Here is a 25,672-nt window from a genome sequence, read left to right on the forward strand (position 1 = left end):
TCCAGATGGAAATTGATTTGTCTTCCTGTTTCCTTCTCACCATTATGTGGACTTTTGGTTTTCTTTTTTAAATTAGGAACTCACCAATCAATTGTTCCAGGTGTGTAGTTTTGATTGGAACAACTCCGGTTTAATTCCTTACTGATAGTTGTCATCCCATCCATTCAAAGTCCATTTTCATTAGCAAATGTATATGGGAACACAATCATAAAAACATATGGGAGAAAAGGGATATTAATTACATTATTAAGTGTTCTTATAAAATGCATGCAATGGTTTGAAACCCTGGGCAACAGATATAGACATTTTGAAAAGTAAAATAACTTTTAGAAAGTAGTTCCATATGTGTTCTGTATCTGTAGATAAAGGACTATGAAGCATTTCAATTTACATTTTTTAAAGATTTATTTTCAAACATGTTCCACTTTAAAAACAAAACAACTGAAATTATACTTTCAAAAGCTGAACTAAGTACACAATAAATATTTAACATCAAAAGATACTAGTAATCCTATCACATGGATAGGCTGGGATAGAAAGAGTACATATACCTGCCATACTCGCAACAGGAAAGACTGCATCAAACTACACTTTATATCCTCTTGTGAGGATGTGAGGAGGGATGGAGATTCATGCAGCAGTAATTGAAGTAAGAAACTGATGACACCTATGTAAAAAAATAGCTGCTATGTAGACAATATTATCTTGCCTTGAATTGCTAGCACAAATCCTCCCTTCAAATGGTCATGTAAGGATATGGGAATATATATTTGTGTAAATGATGGAAAATATCCTTGTTTATCTTTAGCAAGCAAGGTCAGAGGAAAAAAAGTATTTGCAGACCACAGATTAGTAATAGCTGTATTTTTACCAACTATGAGTGAACAGGGGCTAAACGGTATACATTAATAAGGACGCTTTATGTCTTAAGCTCTTCCCTGTACACCCACTGTACCTGAAGGAGTAAATGAAAGATACTAACTTGTGCAGGTATTTCTGAAAAACAGGAAATAAATCTGCAGGGGTAGTCTATGATGAAAAGCATTCCTCCCAGAAATGTCACTTTAAAACCAACGAGGGGATGTTTTCTGTGGCCATGCTCTCAGAACAGAGAGTAGTTTCTTTCATCAGACTGTAACACAGTATCTAGGAAGGATATTTTTTTCCTCACACCGCATTTGTAAGAATGTATTATGGCAGTAGTTTAGGTATCAAGACCTCAGGATCTCTATGGGCAAAACCATTGAAATTAATGGGGTACCATTTGGGCCCGGGGCTCATGTGTCTGGCATAGCTTCTAAGACTGGGATCTTAGTAAGCACGCGGAAGTAACTTAGCTGAAACTTCTCACCTAGATGAATGTTATACAGAGATAGAACAAACTAATTAGTCTCTTAAATGTACCACAACACGATGTAAGGGAATAATATATATGGAAAAGACAAATACACTCTGGCTGGTGAATTGTTAAACATTTAGCTTGAAGGAACAAACACATCAGGAAAGGCCTGGGGAATTAAGCAGTCTGCAAGATGCAGAAAAATCTTTGCTTATGAATATAAAAGTTTTGAAGTATACCTGTGGCAGAAGTGCTGATGTTCTAGTGTGTTCTGTTCTGCATACCGAGACATAACCTTGCAGTATAATATGCTCACTTAATAATAAGCTCAGCAGCTTCTCCATGCGAGAAGGTATCATTACCTGTAAAATTTCAGGTCTCAGAGTGGCTGTGCCTAAATTTCTAAGGCTGGATTTTCTCTTCTCCATCACTGTTAAAGGTTTTGCAAAATCTTTACTGCTTGTTTCCTCCCTACACATTTCATCTCCTTGAAAAAATGTTCTAAGATACGTGTGGAGTCAAAAAAGAGGTTTTTTGCAGTTCTTACTTTTCCAGGGAGATTTTTTCTGACCCTTTTTCAGATGTTCTAATTTCTTACAATAAATTTTGACAAAAAAAAATTCTCAAATGCATCTTCTGTACTTCCCATTCACACATCCTTCTCTCATGCGCTGCTGAGTAAAGCCAATATTCCATAACTCACTCACTCTGTTTTTTATTTGATTCTGGTAGAAAACAGAATATAGTATCTAGTTAATATAGAATACAGAACATACTATATATTCTAGCAGAATATACAGTATAGGTTTTTTATAGTATTACCCTTATTAGATTTATCTGATTTTCAAATAGTAAAATTAGAAGTCATACTTTGTCCTTTGCCTAACATTATGTGAAGAGTGCTATTTCTATCATCCCAAGCTCAGTATTTGTATCTGTGCTTTGTTTCTTTCAGTATTTAAGGCCAATGGAATTAAATCAAGTGAAAGCAAGTAAATGAATGCCAATTAGCATTTAGAATTGAGAAGATTCAATATATCCAGGACACAAACACAACTGAAGTACACGATTTAATAAATTACAAATATAATTTCTTCTACAATTGGTGGTCGATTGTATAACACATGGGGGAAAAAAAAAGCGGAGTACCCAGTGACCCATATAGAATACCATACTGACAATTGTAGGTGTGCAAAATCATGCATTATGACCGTAGATGATCATGAGTATAGAATGTAGTTTTAGTCTCCCTCTCTTCTAAGTGTTTAGAGAAAGCAGAGAGCTAGAAAATTATCATCAATGTAATCTGCATGAAAGCTCAGTTTCATGTATTTGTCTGTTTGTTTCTGGAATCTGGGGCTTTAAGTAAAATTATTTAAGTAAAATCCTAAAATTACTGTTGCATAAACTGGCAACCAGATATTTGTAATTTTATTTCTATAAATAGAAACATAAATATGACACACAGAAATGTTATGTAATAATACAATCAAAATATATAAGTCTGCATAACTATATCTGATGCAGCTTCTGAGCAAATAGCCAGGATTCTTTTAGCAGTAAAGTGAAAAAGAATATTGTTATTTTGGTTCTTATTTCCATTCACAATGTAAGAATAGCTTTATAATTCTTTCAAAACATCTGTAAGACATAAAAACAAATCCCTGTTGACAGAATATCAAACATTTATTCATTAAATTAATTTATTTCTTATGAGTTCAACAATGCTTTAAGAACAGAAATTAAAAAAAAAAAATTACCATCCAAGTCCTTGTGTAGGATCATCCAGGAGCACACGAATTATGTATAAGAAACAGCTTAGTAGCTTGAGAGAAAAATTGAATAATCGTATTCTCAGACCTATTTTAAAAAGAAAAGAAAATACAGAAATAAATTCAGGTTTTTTACAGTTTCATCCACTTTTAAGGTAAAACTAAAAGGAACCAGAATAGCCATGCTGCACCAGAGCAAAGGTTGATCCAGCTAGTAACCTGTCCCTGATATGAGCGATTGGTGTACACACAGAGGAACATAAGAATAAGCCTGTCAGCTACACATGTAATCCAAGAAATCTCTGGGTTAAGACTTAGTCTGTTTTAATGTAAAGAACTTTTGTCATTTGTTTGAAAGCTATTCTATGCCATTTATCTTTTCTGATGCCATTCTTCGGGTCTTTTGTAGTTTTACACTTTCTTGAAAGGGGAACCAGAACAACATATGGTATTTGTGATGCAAGATACAGTGACATGAAGAAGACATACTTTCAGCCATAGGCAGAGGATATACAATGGCAAGTATTTAAATATTAATATCTGAAAGTCTTCTGCAGTAGTTTCTCATACAGAATATATTAGTACTATCCAAACTTATAAAATATTAAACTGTAGTTATTTAATGTTGAAGTTGCGTAATTATGCATCCAAGAATCAGGACATCTGAAAGTCATGCTGAATGCAGAACTGAACAGAATCGACAAATTGTTCTACAGACCATGTGAATATTGAAATGTTCTCGCTGAAAGGATATATCACAAATACTATCACAAACTATTCCAGTATTTCCCACTAACAGGTCTACTGCACAAAGACAAGATTCCTTTAAAGGGATCCACATGGGCACTTGCTTCTATCACATGGGCAGTTTATTTCAGTGCTAATTGGAGCCATTATCTACTGCAGTTGAACTTAACTATATTTTAATCAGATTTTGCAGTCATTAGAGGATTAGAGTTTAAATTCTCAGCCTTGTTATTAAATTCAATAGTCTCAAAGTTTTGCCAGTGTAAATATTTGTATTGAACTCTTGGTTTTAAGTTTTTGTTCACTAATTAAGTTAAAACTGTTGGTTGGCTGAGGTTAAGTGGGTGGAGGTCACTTTAAGCATTAATTTTTTCCAGTCTTGTGAACTGACAGTGCAGGTCTGTGTGGCTGAACTCTTCTGTCCAAAGCAGAATACCATTGACTGTCTTACACAGATGTGACTTCATTTGCCCCTAGTTATCATAAGCATAGTATCTTTTATTGCTGTGTTGCAAATATGTTAGCAGGTCTGCTGAACTCAATATAACTACTTCTCTGGTTTAAGAACTACAGCTTCATTATGCATACCCAAACTGTGTGTATACAATCCCTTTTAAGGAAAGAATCATAATTATCTTATGGTAATATTATGTACTTTTTTACTTTACTCATTTCTAAGTTCAAAATGAATACCTTACAGATAAAGCAAATAAATCACCTTTTTATATCTACTAGTTCCCCTCCCATTAAAACACAATCTACAGCAAACACATACAAATAGAAAATAGATTCTTAAATATTCTACCATGCAAATGCTGAAAGAAATCCTGAGGTTTATTACACAACACTTCTTATGACTTTTAACTATGAAGTTGCAGTTATCACATGTGAAGTGGATGGACTTTTACAGCATCTTGTCATCTGTAAACCAGGGGTTAAAATCCTGTGGTCCCAACCATGAGAAGTCCCACAGCTGTTATTGGCAAATAGGTTTGTGAACATTAGCCTAGTGATTCCTGCTGTCCTATCAAGAGTAATTAGCCACAGACTATTTATTCCCCAACATGAGTGAAGGGATTGAAGAAAGATGTGGATTGAGAGGCTGTAGAAGGTAGGTAAGTGAGTGTGCTATTATTTGACTGGGAAGAACCTTAGTACTTTTCTTGGACAATGCTATGATTTTTCTTCAGCTGTTGTTGAAGAAAATGTGAATTGTTTGTCTAGGCTAACCCTTTTGTGGAAGTCTACTGGAATATGAATGGTTGCCATAACAACTAGGCTATTACAACAAGAAGAGCAGATAATGTTAAAAAAAAACAAACAAATAAAACTCCAAAGAATACCTAACCCCAAACAAAAAAAAAGCCCACCAGGATTTCTTTTTCCTTACCAATTTTGTGTTGCCTAATCTTCTTAGATAAGTGCAAAATCTATCGTTTGTTTCATCTGGTTTTTAGCTCTGTAAATGTTAATCTTGGTGTGAAACACTTCTCTTCTGCACCGATAGATAACGGCCTGGTTTCTAATCATCATTTGAAATTATAAATTGGCTTAAATGCCAAAAGAAAGTGGTGCTTTTCTGATTAAAAACTACATTAATATAAGGGACCCATGTTCCTGGCTGCTGCCTTAAACTCTTAACTTTCAAATCTTAGTCTAGATCTACTTATGTATTCAAACATTTAAGTTCTATAGATCTATTCCAGGCTATACCTAAAAGTGCTTCAGGCTCTGGAAGCAAGAAAGGCTGTTTCCCACAGAATATAAGGTGGGGTTTTTCACATGAGACATTGTCCTGGTTTCAGCCAGGGTAGAGTTAATTTTCTTCACAGAGGCTAGCGTGAGGCTATGTTTTGGATTTGGGATGAGAAAATGTTGATAAGGTGCTGATGTTTTGAGTTGTTGCTAAGTAGTCAAGGACAGTCCAGCTTCTTGTGCTGGCCTGCCAGCGAGCAGGCTGGGGGTGCACAGGAAGCTGGGAGGGGACACAGCTGGGACAGCTGACCCAGACTGGCCAAAGGGATATTCCCTACCATATAACGTCATGCTCAGTATATAAAGCTGGGACAAAGAAGAAGGAAGGGGTGGAGGGACGTTCGGGGTTATGGCATCTGTCTTCCCAAGAAACCATTACGCGTGACGGAGCCCTGCTTCCCTGGAGATGGCTGAACACCTGCCTGCCCATGGGGAGTAGTGAACAAATTCCTTGTTTTGCTTTGCTTGCATGCGCGGCTTTTGCTTTACTTATTAAACTGTCTTTATCTCAAACCATGAGTTTCCTCACTTTTACTCTTCCGATTCTCTCCCCCGTCCCACTGTGGGGGAGTGAGCGAGCGGCTGCATGGGGCTTAGCTGCCAGCTGGGGCTAAACCACGACAGACATGTTTTCATCTAAGCATTGTAGTTAGCATATCATGGACTGGATCATATATAAAGCAAGGCAATATGGTAGGTCTTGTACCATGTTATTGGACCAGTTGTTTACAAAATAAATATGGAAGAAGAGACTTCAAGTCTATCCTGTTTCAGAAGGTCACCCCTCCTAGTTCTGTATGCCTCGGCCTTTAGAAATAGGATGTGCTGTCAGAGAGAGCATATTTAGTCACTCATGCTAAATCTTTAGTAATGAACGTAGGGCCACCAAATATATATTCTCTCTGGTCAAAATCTTCTGTAGCCTCATAGTTGGGGATGTCACCTGTAAGTTGGAAGAAATGCGTTTATTCCACTATCATGGAGATCGAGGATTTCAAATATGGGAAGGCAGGGACAGTCACTAGAGAAGGCATTTAAGATAGGTTTTCATTTATTACTCTGTTACAAATAAAGCTTTCATATTTCTGTTTGACTCACTACTTTTGTCCTCTATTTTACATGCTATCAGTGGATCAACATGGTCTGCTTGACTTAATTTCTTTTTTTCCATTCATAGCCTAATTGTTCAACTAGCAGGGTCACCTGCACAGAATATCTCTAGTGCTGGAAACGTGTTCAGCTACATCAATCATACACTGTTACCCAGTTAGGTATTGTTTCATGGGATTGTAATTTCACTGTGTCCATGTAACCATGGTGTTACATCCTTTATCTTCTTTAAAAGAAGAAATTTATAATAACAGTTAAAAAAACAGTTCAAAATCTGTTTGTTTTGTGAAATAGATATAACTATGTCAACCATTAATGCTTCCTTCTCAGTTTGAACAAGTATTTGCTATTTTTTGCAGGCATTTTTAAGTACAGTGTGATACATTATACTTCACCAGTGCTAACTGTGATTTTCATTTTTATTATAAATTCTTGATGCTTCCCTTACAAGTATTTTTGGCGATTAATCCTCTGATTTAGAAAGCTGATCTAAATCAAAGTGAGAATGACAGAGATAGCAGCTGAAGACTTTACGATCACCTTCCATTATTCCTTTTTCATAAGTCTCTAACATATTTTTGTTTATTAGCAAAATCATTAGCAAATCTGTTTATTAGCAGCAGGCTTTAGGAGTTGGATCAAAATATACTGTTAATTATTTATATCCTGATGGTAATCTTCTATTCATTCACTTATTTTTCCCCTTTGAGACTTATTTTAGGCTGTGATAATGCAGCATGTGATCTTGGCAAGTACAAGCAAGTCATGCGAGTATGTCACCTTTTTCTCTCTCCAGGCCATATGCTGCTGTAAGTACTGTAAGCACCTTCATTCTCCAACTTACTTTCTGTGAACTGACTGCATAATTCAACAATAGAAAAACATGCCTCATCTCTTAAGAGTTTTCTTTGGAATCCTCTTCTGAGCACCTGCCAGGAAAAGAAGGTGCCTGTAATGACAGTGTCTCTACTAGCTGTCTAATGGAAGAACTCATTACTGTGTTTTCATTTGTTAATCAAAACCACAGTATGCTTCTACAAAATGTACCTCAGCTCTGTATGGCACCACTGTGTAGGAGAAATCATCAGAATCTGGATTTTTCCAGCAATCATCAAGCAAGCCAGGCAGGAAAATTCTTATGCTACTTGTCTATAGCATGAACCCATCTCCAATAGGATGAATTAACAGTTGCTTCCCACTCTCTTGCTTATTTCAAATAAACTTCCAGATCATTCCTCTACTTTGGTCCCATACATCATATTTACCCAAACATAACCTATTAGAGGTTTCCCAGTATAGTAACTTATGACAATTTTCTTAATGTGCTTAGCCAGAAGGGTATGCATTTGGCAAAGGAACGGCCATGAATTCACACTAATTAACTTTTCGTTTAATTTTTGTGTTTATGATTATAAATGTGTCTATTTTTAGATGTGCAGAGTCTGCAGTTCTGCCATCAAAATATGTATCTGTATATATGCATATTTTTAATCTTCTTAAGATCTAAGTAGGGAAAAAAAAAATTTCACTTATCTCAGGCAAGAAGGTACTATTCTGAACCTTCCTATCTTATCAACGAAGAGAGATCTACAGTGAGTCAAGTCATAACTTAGCAAGTAAACAAGAGTGCATCAAATCCCTGTTTTGTGGACTAGGTCAGGAACAAAAAGGCTATTGCTTACAGCTTCCCAGCCTGCCTTTCTAGCAAGGAGTAATACTCTTTTCTAGTTTAGGATGCTTTTTCTGTTTTGTCTCTTTCCCCATTACACACTATATTTACAATGTCAGAAGTCAAAGGCTGTAAGATATAAAATACTTTAAGACATGTAAAGTCACAGGGAGAAAAGTAGAAAGGAACTAAAACCATTTGCGAAGTTGCAGTGCAATTAATTATATTTAAAATGTACATCTAGCTAAACTCATTTATCTCTAACAAGAATCACAGAATGGTTGAGGTTGGCAGGTCATTTTGTCCAAGCCCCCTGCTCATGTAGGGCCGCTTAGAGCTAGTTGCCTTGGACCATGTCTAGATTTTTTTTTAATATCTCTATGGAGGGACACTCTACAACCTACATACAAATGAATGAGCAAAAATTTATTCACACTACAGTGCCTCTTTTTTTTTTTTTTTTTGGCTTAGAGGAATGTTTTGCTTGTAACACTTGGAAAGTTCGACAAGCTTAGCCAATAAAAAGATCCATGTTCTGTGATGTAAAATTAGTATTTATTTAATATTAGCTCTAACAGATGGAAGATCTTATGGTCTGTCTTATTTTTAAAAACATGATCTAGTCCCCCAAATTTTGTTTGTCTGGGTTTTTTACATTGGGACACCAAAAAAGTAAAGTTTTTTTTTTCTGTCCTTTCCCAGCCACAAAACCATGGAATCATCTTAACTGTATTAAAAAGGCCAAAATGTATTCTTTCTAGTCTAAAAACTTTATACATAAAGTTATTGTAATTTTAGTTCTTTACAGGTGTAGGGCAAATGCAGGTAAATTCAATCCTGCTACACAGAGGAAAATTGAGGTCAGTTCCTGCTCTTCTCAGTTTTAAACTCCACTTTGATAATACACAATGCTTCCACCCCCTTGGACCAGCTGCAGGCATGCATGTATATAAAAAGATTAACATCTTAGTTCCTCCACATTGTTCTCTTCTATCATGGCCTATGAATTTAAGTGCATATGTCAATGAAGATATCATTAAATCAGACTAAGGGCTACATTTCTGAGGTACCACATTCAGGAGAGGAGATATGTCCTCCCCATTAGTTTCCTTTCCAAATTTTTTTTAGTACTAATCAAGATTGATGTTTATTTAGGAATACTTAATAAAATTCAATACTTCAAAAAGCTATGTACTTCTGTACTTTTTTCCTCGAGCATCTTAGAGGCTCTTTGCTTTCCTACACATAAGGTTATGATTCAATGAACATTGCAATGTCAGGTCCATACAAATTAGTCAACTTGATCATGATACAGAAATAAAATCATGTCACTAAGTATTTGATCCCACAAAATAAGTATTTTTTTTTAAGTTTAAATAATACTTTCTGAATTTGTCTTGGATATTAGGTAGAACTGACTCCTCTACATGGTAAAATTTCAGCTCAGAAGAAAATTAAGGATAACTTTGCTGTTGCCTTCAGTGGAACTGGATTCTATTGAAAGTATCACAATTATGCTTAACAGAAATTAATCCAGCTGCTTACTTGATCTTTGGTTTTTGATGAAGAAGAGCTTTAGTCTCTCTTTAAATGTATTTTCATTCATATAGAATTCAACTTGCACCCTGAAATATAAAAGGAAGTATTAGAATCGAATATGAAAGATAATAGAAGATTTTTTCAAAATAATTTGTTTCCCTAATCATCTGTTCTTTATATATAACTGGAGGAACATACAGAGAGTGTTCAGCCAAAAGCTCACTTGGATTTGAATGACTAATGTTAACAGATTTAAAAAACTAAAAAAAAAACCAACAAAGCAAAAAACTTATTTAGTTTGTCCCCTTTACATGCAGAATCGTTTTCATACTTGGACACTCTACACTGCAAAATCAGAGGTATCTACATTTTTGGTATTGTCATTGGAACACTATTCTCATATCTGCATGAAGATTTCCTTGATGTTCAGGTTAAACCTTCCATCTCAGTTTAACCCCCTTCCTGTATAACTGATTCTTCCTTTTTCTATCTTGTTTGCATCTCTGTTAAGTATTCATGTCTCGGTTAAGCTTTCACTTGTGTTCACCATTAATCAAATGCTCATGTACCAAACCACACATCCTCTCTGAATTTTGCTTTTATCACAATAAAACACTGAGACCTGAAAGCAAAATTATATTGCTCTCATACAATATTGTACAGAAAATAGCTCTCCCTCCTGATTATATTAAAGCAACAGTAACATCTTTTTTTTCCTCCCTTCCCCCCAAATTTGCCAGGATGTATTTCGCATTTCTGTCCCTCAATTCAACCTGAGTGCAACCGTGCAATAGCTCTATAGATGAGAAGAGAGTAAGAAACTGTTGCAGGGGCTGGCAAAGGGGAAAGGAGGTGTGCGTTAGTTGTATAGATGAATTTAGGCCATTCCAGAGTTGTGGTGCTGCACTGCTTGCTGTAGGATAAGTGCAACATCAATTGCATTTCCACTGATGTTCCTGATCTACCCAACTGACTGGCTCTCCCTCACCAATCCCAGTTCTCCTCCAGCAATGAATCAGTTAAGAAGGCACAGAAATTGTGCTGTGTAAAGTCAGTCCTCCCTTTGAGAACTGTTCTATTATTCCTAAAGAATACAGTGATACCACAAAAGTGAATTACTTCTTTACTTCTCGCTTTCCCTGCATACCATCATGTGTTGCAAAATTGCATATTCTTTTTCTGTTCATAGGCATACTTGATCTTGACCATTTCTTTTCATCAGATGACTGTACTTCAATTACTTGTTCTTATATGTACTGTCATGTTTTTCAAGCAGGATTTGCTGAAACAATTTTTGCATAATCTGATGTTATCTATAATTTCTCTCTTCTCCCCAAATACTTGTCTAATACCATCTATTTCTGCACGCTTACAGAACTGGAAGATTATTTAGTTATGGGCCCAAAATGGATGGCATCTCAGGTAATGTGACTTTTTCATGCTTTTTTAGTTATTACCAGAAGTTAGGCATACCACTTTGTAGGACAGGGTCAGCATGTCATAAGAAGAAAGCTCTCTATGACTCACTTAGTGACGGTGGTTAATTTTAGCTAGTAATTTAGCTTTGGTGTGGTTTATTGTAGTGTTCCTTGTTGAATGGAGAATTAAAGTCTTTCATATTCAGAGGAAGCAAAAACATAACCTTATTTTTAAGAATCTAACCAAGGTCTATAACTTAAAAGATTTTTAATTTATTTCTGTGCAATGACATGTTTGACATAGCAGTAACAGCAAGCCCTACCCTAGACCAGTTTTTCTGCCCTTTTGTGGTCAGATTTTTAAGCAGTTGGAACTAAAGAGGAAGAATCCACCTGTCCTCTGCTTTTTAAACTAAGAGTAGCTGCAACTGCATATTTCAAAGAGCTTGGGCCCAGAGCAATGTCCCAGAAATTGCCACCAAACTAGAGAAAAAGTGCATCAGATGAAGTGCAACTTGTTTCTGGGCTTTTATTGAGCTTAAATATAGACCAAGTCTTGTGCTGCTTAAGACTGCAGGAGTTGTTGCCACTAACAGAAGTACAATTTAGATAGCTGGTAACTTTAAGGCAAGTTCAGGAAGCATGTCCAAGGGTTAATTAGTAGGTGAGCAGGTTTGTGGGGGCCTGAGCTCTGCTTCAGTTCTTTTCTGCACATTTCCCAAGATACTTACTGTCGTTAATGCAGTGACAGTTTTAGTGGGAAACATTTCCCCTGATTTGGCAGCTACCACATGCTAAGCGTATATACCTAATCTTCAAGGACATATTTCGGCCGGTAAACAAAGGGGCACAAGGTATTGAAGTAAGGGATGTTATTTCTAAGCAGCACAGTATCAGTGATCTTTTTTACACATTTTACACTAATCTCACAGATTTTTTCAGTAAGAAAATTACCATAGTCACTTACCATGAAAGAACAACATGTTAACAATATGTCATGATTTAATGATAATGAGGAAAGAGGATGTGGGAGTTAATCACCCTCCTATCACTACCATTATGAATTGCTCTGATAGCCTTCTAGCAGCTGTCTACTTCTCTTTCCTTAGCAACCTGTGCTCACAGCAGACTGGGATTCCACATTGCAGCAGTTTCCATGGCAAAATGGATTACAAATGCTGCTAACACCGCTTCTGTGGCTCAACTCCTCCTTCTCCTTCCCGTGACTTTTTTAACTTAAATAAAAACTATATTGGCCTTTTACATTTGCAGGAAATACATTATCATGCACCTATAATCAATGTACAGTTTCATGATACTCTGGCTATCAGAAAATATTTCACTTTGTTTCTTAAAGATTACTAAGTAAAGCTAAGAATGAATGGCTGAAGAAGCCACTGGCAGGGTTAAGGACAGAAACCTCCAGATACTTCCCAATACTCTGCTTTTTATTTTTGTGGAGAACACTCATTCTACTTGAACCTTTGTTGTAATCTTTTAATGATTAAAATTTTACTTCAAGTATTTCCTCTTTTCTGTCTTTTTCCCCACTATGAAGTATAACCTAGAAAGGGAATATTTTGGGAACCTAACGCAAATAAATTCTGATCCTTGCTTGCAATATTAAGATCATTTAGTAGTAGTGAAGGACTTGAATAAGCTTTTTCCAGACTTAATAAAGTAGAAGCTAGTAAGGATGCTTCAAGTGAGTGAGTGAAATTCATTGCCCCATACTTACTTATATAAAAATTGATTATTCTCTTGCAGGATAAATACTAGTTGGACTTTGATTCCAAGCAAATGGTTTTGATAAAATGGCACACAGGTAGTACAGGGTGATAGTACATATGTACGCATATCATCTGGCCTATGGAATAGGTTTGATTTTATTCTGTATTTCTAGTGTAAGTAATTTAAAAGTGTAGTTAAAAAACATGAAGCACAAATTGTTTAATCTTTCTGTAAAAGACAGTTGTAGTTCAGTCCACCCTGACCAAAAGGAAATTAAGCTGAAGGATTAAAACACTGCTTCTTCAGGATGATTACTGGGACAGAAATGTTTGATGAACATAAGGATTTTGTCTATGCAGTCAGTTAATAGCTTCTGATTTTTTCTGTGTGTGTAGTAGGCATTGAATACTCCATGAAAAGCTGCTTTTGGAAGTTATAGAACAGGTCTTATGCTTTACTGATTCTTGCTTTATTGAAAACACACAAATACGTGGCTGATATACCTGTGGCAAAAACAACTGAGGTAATAACGATTCTCTTGAAAACAGTGTGGGTTTTTTAACCTTCTTTTTAAATTAAATACCATTAATAGTGGTCTTCCCTAGTTTAAACCCAAAGAACAGTGATGTCAGTGGAATCTTTAAAACTATAAGAAGCATCTTGAAGTACCCAAAGTACAAGTATACACTGCACTCTTCTAATTCAGTCAAGATTCAATTTGAGTAGTATATTTTAATGTAATACAAAGCATAGCAGGAAAATACTAATTCATGCCAAGGACACTAATGCAAAGCACTTCTTCTCATGACGAAGTCACTGGGACCAGTCTGTCTGCACTCTGGTTACTTAACTAATTATGTCTGCATTTTTCCATTGTAAATACAATGTCGTTCTAAGTCCATAGCCACGTTTTACTATAGTAACAATATTACCTTGTACCCTCAAATCCACAAATTGTCTTTCGTGTTAGAAAATAGCAGATTTGGCAGAAATAATCCCTTCAGAAATTAAAGTATGAGTTGGATTTCTCACTACATGCATGCTAAGAGCTGTAAAAGTTTATGCTTACTACTACTTGACATTGGAATCAAGAAAAGGTGTTAACTGTACAAATGGAGCAAACCTGAAGAAAACTACAACAATTTATTTAAATCCATCTTTATGGGAAGGGACATTTCATGTTTCATGTGTAGAATATATACAGCATAGAGCTACTGAAATGAAACTGCAAGGCTTTTAAACTGCGTTAAGTCTGAATATCAGAGAACTCTGAGTAATGGGGTGTTTTTAATGAGTTTGATTCCAGACACTGTTCAGCTGTATGAAGTTGTGCCAATTAACTATACCTGAATAGCAGGAATGTTTGGGTTTTTTTATAATGTTGGTGACTACTTGTCAAAAAGAGACTTGAAACAAACTTGTTGAGTATCAAGCATACTGTGATAACACCTTCCCATTGCTGTCAGCCTGTATTTAACTCTATATTAGAGTGTTATGAGCAAAAGACACAGTAACCCCACTACAAGCTACCTTTATTGTTTTCTGCTCAAATTTTATTCTCTGTTCACCTGGAAAATTTCTCTGTTGTCTTCCTAAAATTATTTTTCTGTACCAACTTTTCCCTTTGCCATTCAACAAATGTTTAATTTTTGTTTCAAGGGAAAGGTTGCTTTGTTTATGAAAGGCAACAGGACAGCTGATGATTCATGAGTAATGAAACTGCCTTAGGAGGAGGACGATTCATGTGCCTAACATGCTCTATTCTTCTGTATCACAACTACATGTCTCTATCACCTGTTGATGTTCTAAAACAAAAGTTAGATGACAGATCCTTCTATAACTACAGCGGTCTATTCTTTGAATCTATCCTCTCTGTGATAGGTGAGGCATACATGGGGTCAAGCAGCTTGCCTGGATATCCCACATACATTGTATGAATGAATTAGAAATTACTGTTCTTAGAATAGCAACATGCCTCAAGTTGTTGATTTAAAATTTAACAAACAGTATTTTCTACTACAGTATTTTAATGTTAATCATTGCAAACCTTCTGTTTGAAGCTATTTATTAATGCTTACCAAACTTCTGTCTGTTGTAACATTGCCAATTGTTACCTTAGTAAGACTCTTGTTCTCTCTCAAAAAAAAAAACTTAGTTATTTCCCCAAGTAGACACACTTGTGTCTACACTAAAGACAGTCTGCAGGGTCAGGGGTAGTTTTAGGAGTTTTTTGTAGCCCTCCATCTCTTAACCTTGTTGCCCCCAACCTTGTTCTCTGGTCCTCTGAAACCTCTCTCCATTCTCAGCTACTCCATTCTCAGCTCACAATTTACTCTCTACCATCCTCTTATTCCAACTACTCCTCCTTCCTGTTCTTCTATCTAAATTTTAAGAATATTTCCAATCCCTTCTCCAACAGTTCCTCTTCTCTAGTTCCTTGCAGAATTCACCCTGTCTTGTCGTCCTCTATGTACTAGAGAAATTTACTATTTCAGTTGAAAACATTGAGGAAATGGCACACTGTCCCTCCTGCGGTTTCTTTTTTTTGCTCTAATTCCTACACAGACCTTTCCTTTCAACATGCCTTTCTTCTTTATGCTCTCACTGCCTGGATCCGTAACTCAGGATTCTGCTTTTCTTTCTTCCCTTTCCTCAGTAACTAGGCCTTTTCTGTTCTGATTTAGAAACTTCCCTTCCTTCTGGCCAAAGTCTCATTCTCCTATTTTTGCTTCTGCTTTTTCTTTTGCAGTGAGAACTCATTCTCTCCCATAACACCACCACCTCTAACTCTAACCACAGCCAAAACAGAATGTAAAGCCTACTCTCTAGGCCTCCTTCCATGTCACTGCTAACAATTTCATGGTTCTTTGTCACCAAATGTGATTTATTTAGTGTTACATCTGGCAACTTCTCCTTTTTCATTACCCATCTTCTCCTGTCACTTTACCTTTTAGCTTAATAGTATATCTAAAGGTCATTCCTTTCCTTCTGAATTCCTAGTATTCAAAATTTTGGCCTGTGCCATGGGTACCTCCAGACTTTACTACTCTTAAAGTTATCATTTTATGACCTTGAGAAATCTTAGTCTTTTGAGATATTTGGTTTTCCTCTCCTCTTGAATTATTTCATCAATTTTCAGCCTACTTACAGTATTGCACATTAGGAGAGCCCACAAATATCACGGCTTTAATAAATAAACTCTGCAGCACTGCATAAACACCATATGGGCCCTCTTACTGTTGATGCTATATGGCCCTTAAAAGATACTTCTTCCTCAGACCCATCAGAAACTTAATGGTGACCATGTATGAAAATACATGGATGTTCAAAAGATGGATCGTAGTGATCGAGTTGTATCGCTCCTACTCCAACACTTAACATGTGATGTTATTTCCCTCTAAATTCCATTTTAATAAGTTTGGATTCAGTTTGCATGCTCCCCATTTAACACTTTTCTCTTACAAAGCAAGCAGCTAAACACTATGAGGGACATCATTGTCATGGAGATTATCCAGATAAAGATAGAAACAGGTGTTCAGATAAATAGGAGCCTTAAACTGTTCTGGTAGATTTTGTCATCTCTAGAATATTAAATAAAAAACTTAAAGACTCATTGTTCACTTTAGATATGGCAGTTTACAGGTGTACACACGTTTCTTACATATAAAAAAAACAAAATACCTGTGAATGAAACATGTCATTTTTGTTTAGGCATAGGAATTACTTATTACTTTTTTATTTCATTTATTTTTATTTCATTTGTTTTTATTTATTTAATTAATTTTTAATTTAATTTTATTTAATTACTTATTTTCTTTTTTTTTGTTTGTGTGGCTGTAGTAGTCTGGGACTTAAAACAGCAAAAAACACTGTGTGCCCATAGGTCTTATGTTTAATGAGAGAAAGGAAGAGCCCAACATATCTTGAATTTAAGTAAATGCTGAGCAAACGCTCTTCTTAAATTTGGTCCCTTGCAAGTGACTTGAGTTAGCTTCTGATTACTAGAGAAATACAAATCACTATTCCCTTAAACTCTACTACTCATCTGTAAGATGAACATATCTGACTATTCTGTTACTGCTCTTCTGTAAGTTATCTTTTTCTTCCTTGTTTTTCAAGATTGCATCTTTTCAAAAACAGCAAGTCGCACAAAGCAGAACGCTGTTTGTACATGATATCCTTATAGATTAAATCACTTATCTCAGTTTTGTTTTTACTTCAAAAAAAAAAAATTAAGATTTAGTTTTTTGAAAATGCACCAGAAGAGAGGAGAAAAAAAGAGCAGATGGGTAGGAAAAAAATCAAAATAAGGAACAAAAAAACTTTGTGGGTGAATCCCAATCTGTCTTTTTTTAAGTATCACATGACGAAGTGTAAAATATAATTTTAAATATGACTCATTAATATGTTACCTGATACACAGAGACAGCTTCCTAATAGGTCTGATGCAATGCCACTTAGATCAACAGAAGGATTATATTCACTTAGAGTTCTGTAAAATAATCAAATAGTAAAAGTATTCAAACTAGATATTTCGCTGTTGCTTTAAGTATTTAATTACTATTTTTCTCCCCAAATGAAAGCAAGTTTATTGCTATTTCAATGATACAAAGTATTCTACACAAAACTGGCAGGTCAGTGTGAGATTCAGAAGAGCATATATATTGATTATTCTTTAATATAATTCCACAGATTTTTCTTGTTACCATCTTGTTTTATTACTACTTCTGTTTGCTGGCTTTTCGGCTTTTGGTTTTTTACTGTATTATGCTCATTATATTTGGTAATCTTCAGCTATAACCAACAATTTATTCAGTGTTTCCTGGCAAAATGCACAGCATAATTATATCAAGTCAGAAAAACAAATTTTGAAGGGTTTGTTTTGTCTTTTTTTTTTTTCCCCTCAAAATGAAATGTTGAGATTCAGTAAGTTAACCTACATTTTTACCAAAGACATAGTAAATTATAGGGAAGTATTAGCTGCACCTACACAAAATGAAATAGACGCTTATGAAAAATTGTCCTAAACTACAGCTTTCAATGTAAACAGATGAATTTACATTATCTGTGTATGGAGTCTTACTCACTGATTAACATTTTATAATGAGAGAGGTTTCAGAAATTGAATGTTCCGAGTTCTAAGATAGAAATGTCAACATGTCATGTCAAATCACAAGTTCCTGTTTTCCCTCTGAAAATTGTTTTGTTCAAGAAAGTAATTATATATTTCCTTTATTGTTCTTTAAGTAGAAAATCTATTGAATTTTTCCAAGGAAAATGCATACAGTAACCCAAAGAACAGTTTTGGTTTTGTTTGAATGTCGATATTGTTTGGGTTTTCTGTCCCAAATGAAACTGAATGTCTGAAATTTTGTAAGTCTTTGTGGCCTTAAATTTATTTCCTGAATAACTATAGTTACTATGCAAGATATTATGCTGCCTTTTGTATCACATGGACCTCGTGGGATGTGATCTATATTCTGTGTCCTCCCTTTTGGGAGCTGTATTCTTCTCACATTTCTCTGTCGTAACTTGGTTGTCATGATTGCTTTATGAATAACTATATGGGGATGATAATATGATTCTTAGTTGTTTGACAGTTTCCCTGCAAAGTTCAGCAGTAAGAATGGCAAAAAATAAGGCCGTCTTCACTGAAAATACTAAGAAAAGTTTTATAAGAAGCATCAGATGAACTGGAATAGCCTGCAGTTTCAGAAAATATTGCATTTGTCCTTCAAACATGGAAGAGTTTCTTCCATTTCCTCCATAGGGTTTTTTTTTTTAGTGTTAAGCGAAAAATGAGTACATTTTACACTTAAGATCCTATTTTTTTTTTAATTAGCCAGCAAAGGGGTTTCTCTAATCAATCCATATTCTCTGACCCCATTCAGACTGACCTGTTTGGGCTATTTGCTATTTTCCATCTTCTAAAGCTGCTTCCTTCAAGACAAACAAAATGTCCATATTATGGATATTTGGAGGAGAAATGAAGCCTGAAGTTTAGCATATTCCTCTAAAACAATTATAAACCTGAAGTGTATATAACTATTAACCTTGAGAAAACAACATCTGAACATACTGCAATTGCTGGATCTAAAAATCCAGCTTCAAAATGTAGCCAAGTGAAGTGCCTTCTCGTTTTCCTGTGATGCAATACTAACATGATGCCTCAGAACTTGAATCACACAATTCCCTCAAAAAATATTCTGTCTGCTATAGAAAAAACCTTGCTGGTAAAGTTCATCTCCAGTCAATGAAAGTTTGATCTACAATTCACAGGTGCCTATTCTGCAAAGGCAGTCCAGGTATGAACTACATTTTCAGAAACTAGTGGACTTTACTGCCAAGTCATGGGAAAGTAAGCAGCAAAATTCTTGAGACGCTATAGCTGTCAAATATTTAGACCTTTACCAAAATGAAGTTGTTGCTAATTTTAGTCTCCAATGAGATCACCTGGAGTCTGTATGTACACACACACACACACATATATATATATATATATCTATCTGTGATACATACATATTTGATTCCTTGATTATTTGACCTGTTTCCTTCAGCAAAACTGTAGAATATTTCTTCAGCTTAGGAGATGTGAAGGAAGAAAAGTGCTCAATTTCACTTTCTGTTACCACCCTTGCCACTTACTCCTCTTCTTCCACCCCTAATCCTCACAACTTCCTCTTGCCACCCCCAGCTGTCACCACAGTTTGCTTTGTCACCTCCTAATCCTCTCCAGAGAAGGATATGATGAGCGTGGAGTAAGTGCCAAAGCTGCTCTCCAGGGCCCTGTGCAGCAGATTCATTCACAGCAAGTTTATACAGCATGTAGAAGACTGGCTGAGTTTTATGCTATGTGGAAGGTAAACCCATGTACACATCTCCCTAGTAATGTAAACATAAATATCAGGGCAAGACTGGCAAGTTAAGATATTGTATGTTCAGAAAAATGACTTGAAACCTTTATTTGACAGGTGCCATATAGTGCAATAGAGCAAAGTCTGACAGTCCATATCACTATTGCAGTAGTAATCCACAAAGGCCAAATGATAAAACTGATTATTTCTCCAGTTGTGTGTTTAAAAACCAAGCAAACAAAAAACAACAACAAAAAATCCCAAACAGAAAAACATGAGAAACAATTGTTACAAAGGAAGGCATAGATGTTAACTACCACAATGGAGCTTAAGCACACGATGGAGGAAGCGGTAGCATAACATCACAAAGCAGCATACAATGTGGCAAATAAAAGCAGCTGCCCAGGATTATAATGTGGGCAGCAGCTACTTTACACAAAGCTGTTGGGCTCAGACTGATGGAACAGAGGGGCCCTCAGTTTCCTTATTTTTGCAACCTGCAGCAGAGGGAATAGCAGCCCTGAGACACCCAAGCCTTGTGCTTTGATTTGATCTTGCTATTCCTCGCTCTATAGAGAAAGAGCTGCTGCCAGACGCCTGGCAACGCAGAGGTGTTCAGGACATGAGGCTATGCTTAGACTGCACTTCTAGGTTTACCAGTTTCAGTCTGAACTAGTTGAACTCTTTAATGTTGTGGTGTATGAGTAATAAACTTGTAGTGAAGCGTATATACGATATGGAAAATGTGTACATGTGTTCAACGTGGAGTCTTTTACTAGTGTAGATTTGGGATCTCTCTGCAGAAGCAGCAAAATCATTAAGTAATACTCAGATGCATGTCCTTACTGAATCATCTATTTGGTATTTATTGGCTTACTACTGGCTTTCAGGAAAATCATACAGGCAGGTTTTAGTTTACATATGCAGTAGCTGTTTGATTTATGTGTGGAACTAGATAGTTGTTTATTTACCAACATGTAGTTCACTGCACTCTCTGCTGCTGCTCTCAGCAATGCAATTTCTTGCCACCTATCATGAAATCTACCAGTACTAACCAATCAACACTTGATTTGCTTACTACCAGATAAACCAGGGGTACAGATTTGTGTATGAATTAGATGTAAACACGAAATCACTTATCTGTCAACCATGTAAAATAAATAGGCTTGTGCTGACTATTGTCAGACAGTAGTAGATATATGGTCATTAGGATGTTGCTTTATGACCAGTGTAAGAGCCTGCCATCTCCACAAAGGGGGTCTCTGCTCATGTCACCCTTACAAAGGAGTGATTTCCACATGAGCCTGACTAGGGATTTGCTCTAATTGAAGACTGTTTATATTCTTTCCTTTGGAGAGAGTTTTCAATTGGAACACTTTGTTGACCAGACTCATCTTAATCATTGTGATTATCATAGCTGATGCAAAGGCATAGCAGGAGCAAACTCTGGGATAGCGGAAAAGGCAGGACTTTAGTGCAACTGCAGTGTTTGACTGACTTAGTGATTATGAACTATCTCTTTGTACTGCTGTAAAAGACAGCATAAATTTGCTGTCACAAAGTTAATAGTCCAATATTTCAGTTGCCCAGATAATGAAAATAATGGGAGGAAAGGGTGGGTGGGGAGATGACAAACAATAGCTCTAGTCTAGGATTGTACAGTGTGACGTTCATGGAGTTGCATTCATAAATGTGATTATACGTATCTGGGTTTATGTTGCTATCAAGTCTTTTAAAAAAAATTGGTGTTATCCATAACTATGTTTCAAACTAAACTTTGATATAGCATAATAAACTGTTGTGCATCCATTCCCAGTGAGACTTTCGCTTGCTATACGTATCTCCAACACTGGTCCTTAGCTAGTGAGCCTTTTAGGAAAGACCTTCACCTGAGTCTGTAAAACATCTATGCTATTCGTAATGCAGTAATAATAGCTGTCATTGTTCTGTTACACATTCAGTTAGAATTTTTGCAACTGGCAAATTTATATATTTATAAACAGCATTTCAAAAATAAACTAGTTGGTTCTTTTTTGTCTCCTTCAAATCTGGATGAATGTTTGTTACTATCTTACTTTCAAAATTAATCCCCTAAACTGAGACAATATTTTTATAGGCCAAATCCCTAAACAGTGTCCTTAAAGTGCTAAAATATTTCCAAGTGGATTATGAAAAAATCCTGTATCTGCCACTATTTGGATGTTAGAGCTCCTACATGGGTAGTTTAAGCAGAACATATCACTTGTTTACTTGATCATGCTAATAATCATCCAGTCAAAGCCCATTTCACAAACACAAGTTACTTCTGTCTAAGATAGTACAGACGTTTCTCTGCAACCTTTGCTTAATCACATTGCCTGTATGAGATGTCTAATAACATTTTGTAAATGTTAACAAATACAAAAATTCCAGAGCACATTTTAGCAATTCAGAACACAGCATCAGGAGCGCTTTGGTATCATTAGGAAAATGATGATGATTTGTTTCAATAATAACTATATTGATGGCAAGAACAAAATGGAGACAATACGGGAATATGCATGGGAATGGGATGAGTGTTGACGGAAAAAGAGGGTATACCAGAATGAGGCTACCCTAGAATAAGCATCAGTGTGTTACTTGCTCTGCTCTTACATTATTTCCTCTTATCACGTAACACTGTCTGCTGAATAACTGACCAAACAAACCAGTTCAATCTGCTAGGTAACAGACTAAATAGTCTGCCTTGGTGCAGACACTCTTGAATTTTAAAAGAAACCTAACTGAGCAAAGACAAATATGACTGGCAAAAAATTTGTACTGTAAGAGGTTTCACCCTTCTAACAATGGGAGATAGAAAACTTACAATCTTAACTTTCAGCTGTATAAATTTATACAGTCAACTCAAACAGCATTATACACTGCTAGCTCACCAAAATAAAGCATTATATAGTTCCCTATTTCAATTTGTATTGTTCATAAAATCAGAATTGATCCTTTTACAGACATAGTCAGAACTGCATTTGAAAGAGTACAAGTAAGAAGATGCATAAACACAGTATTCCCAAAAGAAAGCTTTTATGGGTCACCTTTTTTTATGCTGAACTGATTCTGGAGAAGTAGCAGTTACCCGCAGTCAAGAGCTAAATCTCCCCTGTCCTACTCTACTGCACAAATACATATCTACACATGAAGGTTATCAAGCCACTGTTCTGCCTAGAGGAAGGCTGTATTCCACTTACTGTTGTAACCTTGTCTATTTTTCCTTCAATCATTCTTCCATTTTCATGTTTGTTGTCTTCAAATGTTCTTCTCCCTAAAAGTGCCTCTCAATTACCAGTCCTTTGTATGCCTCCAGTATTAGGGGTAATTCAGTACCCTGAATTCTTCATTGTTTGATTCATATTTGATCCATACATCCTGGTCCTGTGCTCCATCTACTTGCTGCATATTGCTTGACTTCTGCCACCTTCTTTTTGAAATGGGAATCATATGCTCCTCTGTTTCCCTACAATGTTTTTGTACAATGGTCTGACCTAGATGCAAGGTCTCTGGATTGTATCAAAATACAATTAATAATGAAAATACGAGTCAAGTATGTATGGAGTTCAAAATCAGATTTTTTGTAGATCACAATGCTTTCCTTCCAACGCTCTGTTGTTCCTCCCATTTTTCTCTTTATGAACTCCTAAGAATTCTTTGTCTTAAAAAAAATTCAAATATAAGAATCCCAAGGATCCAATTCTATAGCCACTTAAGTTGGAGAGCATCTTAATATTTTAAATGGGCAGGAGATAATGCTCAGTGTGGAATGATTTCAATTTCTGCGGAGTTGCGTAAGTCATGTTCTTAGGACAAATATGTCCACACAATTCCTAGCTGGAATGGATATAGTAGTCTCAGATACATGGTTAATGTAATTTGATGAATATCATAATTCTGCTTAGTTTTATGTATTCTGGTTGTCGTACTCCTAGCATTGCTAAAATGTTAGGAGTTTCCAGGCACAGAGACTAGGCTATAATGCCAGATACTGAATTGACATATTTTGTAACCACAGTATTAGAGATAAAAGAGTTAAAAATAGTAGTCAAATAAAATCATGGCAAAATGCAAACAAAAATATTCTTATAATGCACATTAGGAGTGATAAAAATATAAGTACTGGTTAGAATGTCAACAAGAGATGAAAAAGAATCAATGGCACCCATGCCAAGACCTACAAGTTGGATTTAGCCTGGGAACAAACTAAGAATGAAGCAAATGACAGATATAAATAGAGTATGAGCTGTACCACTCTGCTCCATTATGAGATAATTGGAAGAGATAGATAAGGGGGAAGTCTGAAGTGAACATCATGTACTTAAATTTTTATAAGGCATTTGAAAAGGTTCTCTGGAGATTGATACTGAAGGTAAAAAATCAAATGCTCATAATAAGGAAAAGAAGTAAACAACTCAAAAAGTAAATAAATAGGGTTTATACAACACAAAGTAAGTGCCTGTCCTCACAGAAGACATTTTCTTTTGGAAAGAATGTACAGTAAAAGTGCTATTATGGCTACAGAAACATCCCATCTTTTTTACATTTTTAATGTAATGAATTAGTTTGGAAGTCAAAGAGGAAAAGAAGCTACTGAATAGGAAGGTAACTTAACCTTAAAAATAAAATAGTACAAAATCCTTTTTCATAAAGGAACATAACAATGTTCCTTTAGATAGAGCAGAGAGAATCCTGATAAAGTAAGCCATATAATTTCTTACAGACATAGCAAAGCAGAGGCTGGTTGCACCTATAAAGCAGAAGCAGACTAAGACAGAGAGTGAGAACACTAAAATAATCAAAAGCAATGAATAAATATTTCGCAGCTTGTATAAATATATCCAGTTGCAACACAAAAGAACTATAAATACATATACTCCCACTCTCTTCCTATGGCGTGAATATATTGACCATTTAGATAAAAATCTGTTCTTCAGCATTTGTTAACCAGACTCTGACTTCTGTACATCTGGTCACAGAAGGCATAAAAATGCTTTGTGGTCAAATGGGACAGACATATACTTCAGGTATAGAATAAGCTACTTCAGGAAAGGGGAAGGAAAACAGTTGGAATAGGCTGCTGGAACACTGCATATTCCTAAGTAAATATATTTGGTGTTCAGGTAATGTAGCTGTAGAAAAAAATTGCTAGTGATTACCTCTTATTTTTCTGCTGTCTGTGTGGCTTTGGTAAAATAATACACAGCTGACATGCCAGTGATAATAGAAACATACTCATATCTGCTTTATTAATTAAATTTATATCTTAGTACTGTCTAACGAAAGCAAAGTACTAAAGTACTTGATATGCCCATAGGTGGAGGTAAAAGCAATCAACAGTTTGCCAAATAAATACTTCAGTTAAACAAAAAAACACAGGATAAACATCAGTTGTTTAAGTCATCTGAATAAAGTTTTCTTAAGACCCTGATTCTGTAAATATTTCTAGACCGGCATATTATCTTTTTTTTTATCTGCCCCGCCCCGAACATTTAGAATTCCAGTACATAGGACATTGCTTTGCTAGGAACCGAGTAAAACAGAACACACAGAAAAAATTGGTCTTTCCTGTTAAAAATTTATGACTAAATATTTAAGTAAAGATAAATAATTTCACAACATTAACTGTTACAATAAACAGTGGTCTTAGCATAATAAAAATTAGGATGGGTATGAATGGGACTGAAAAAATAAATACTCAATTATTATTACTTTAT

The 25,672-nt window shown here is 35.6% G+C and overlaps 1 protein-coding gene across 4 annotated transcripts in view; it reads right to left on the reverse strand.

Moving 5' to 3' along the window:
• KCNT2 (potassium sodium-activated channel subfamily T member 2) overlaps positions 1-25,672 on the reverse strand; it is a gene marked incomplete at its 3' end in the record, with an annotated part of 146,567 nt that overhangs the window by 105,381 nt on the left and 15,514 nt on the right. For 3 of the 4 annotated variants that reach the window (XM_082002907.1, XM_082002906.1, XM_082002905.1), the window contains exons 2-3: positions 9,938-10,017; positions 3,100-3,199 (exon numbers count right to left, since the gene is read on the reverse strand). In XM_082002907.1, the coding sequence (XP_081859033.1) occupies positions 3,100-3,199; positions 9,938-10,017 (180 nt within the window). Of the gene's footprint in view, positions 1-84; positions 142-3,099; positions 3,200-9,937; positions 10,018-25,672 lie in introns of all 4 variants that reach the window. The other variant, XM_082002908.1, reaches the window with a different exon arrangement.

This window comes from Phaethon aethereus (assembly GCF_964289735.1).
Source record: "Phaethon aethereus genome assembly, chromosome: 8".
NCBI lineage: Eukaryota > Metazoa > Chordata > Aves > Phaethontiformes > Phaethontidae > Phaethon > Phaethon aethereus.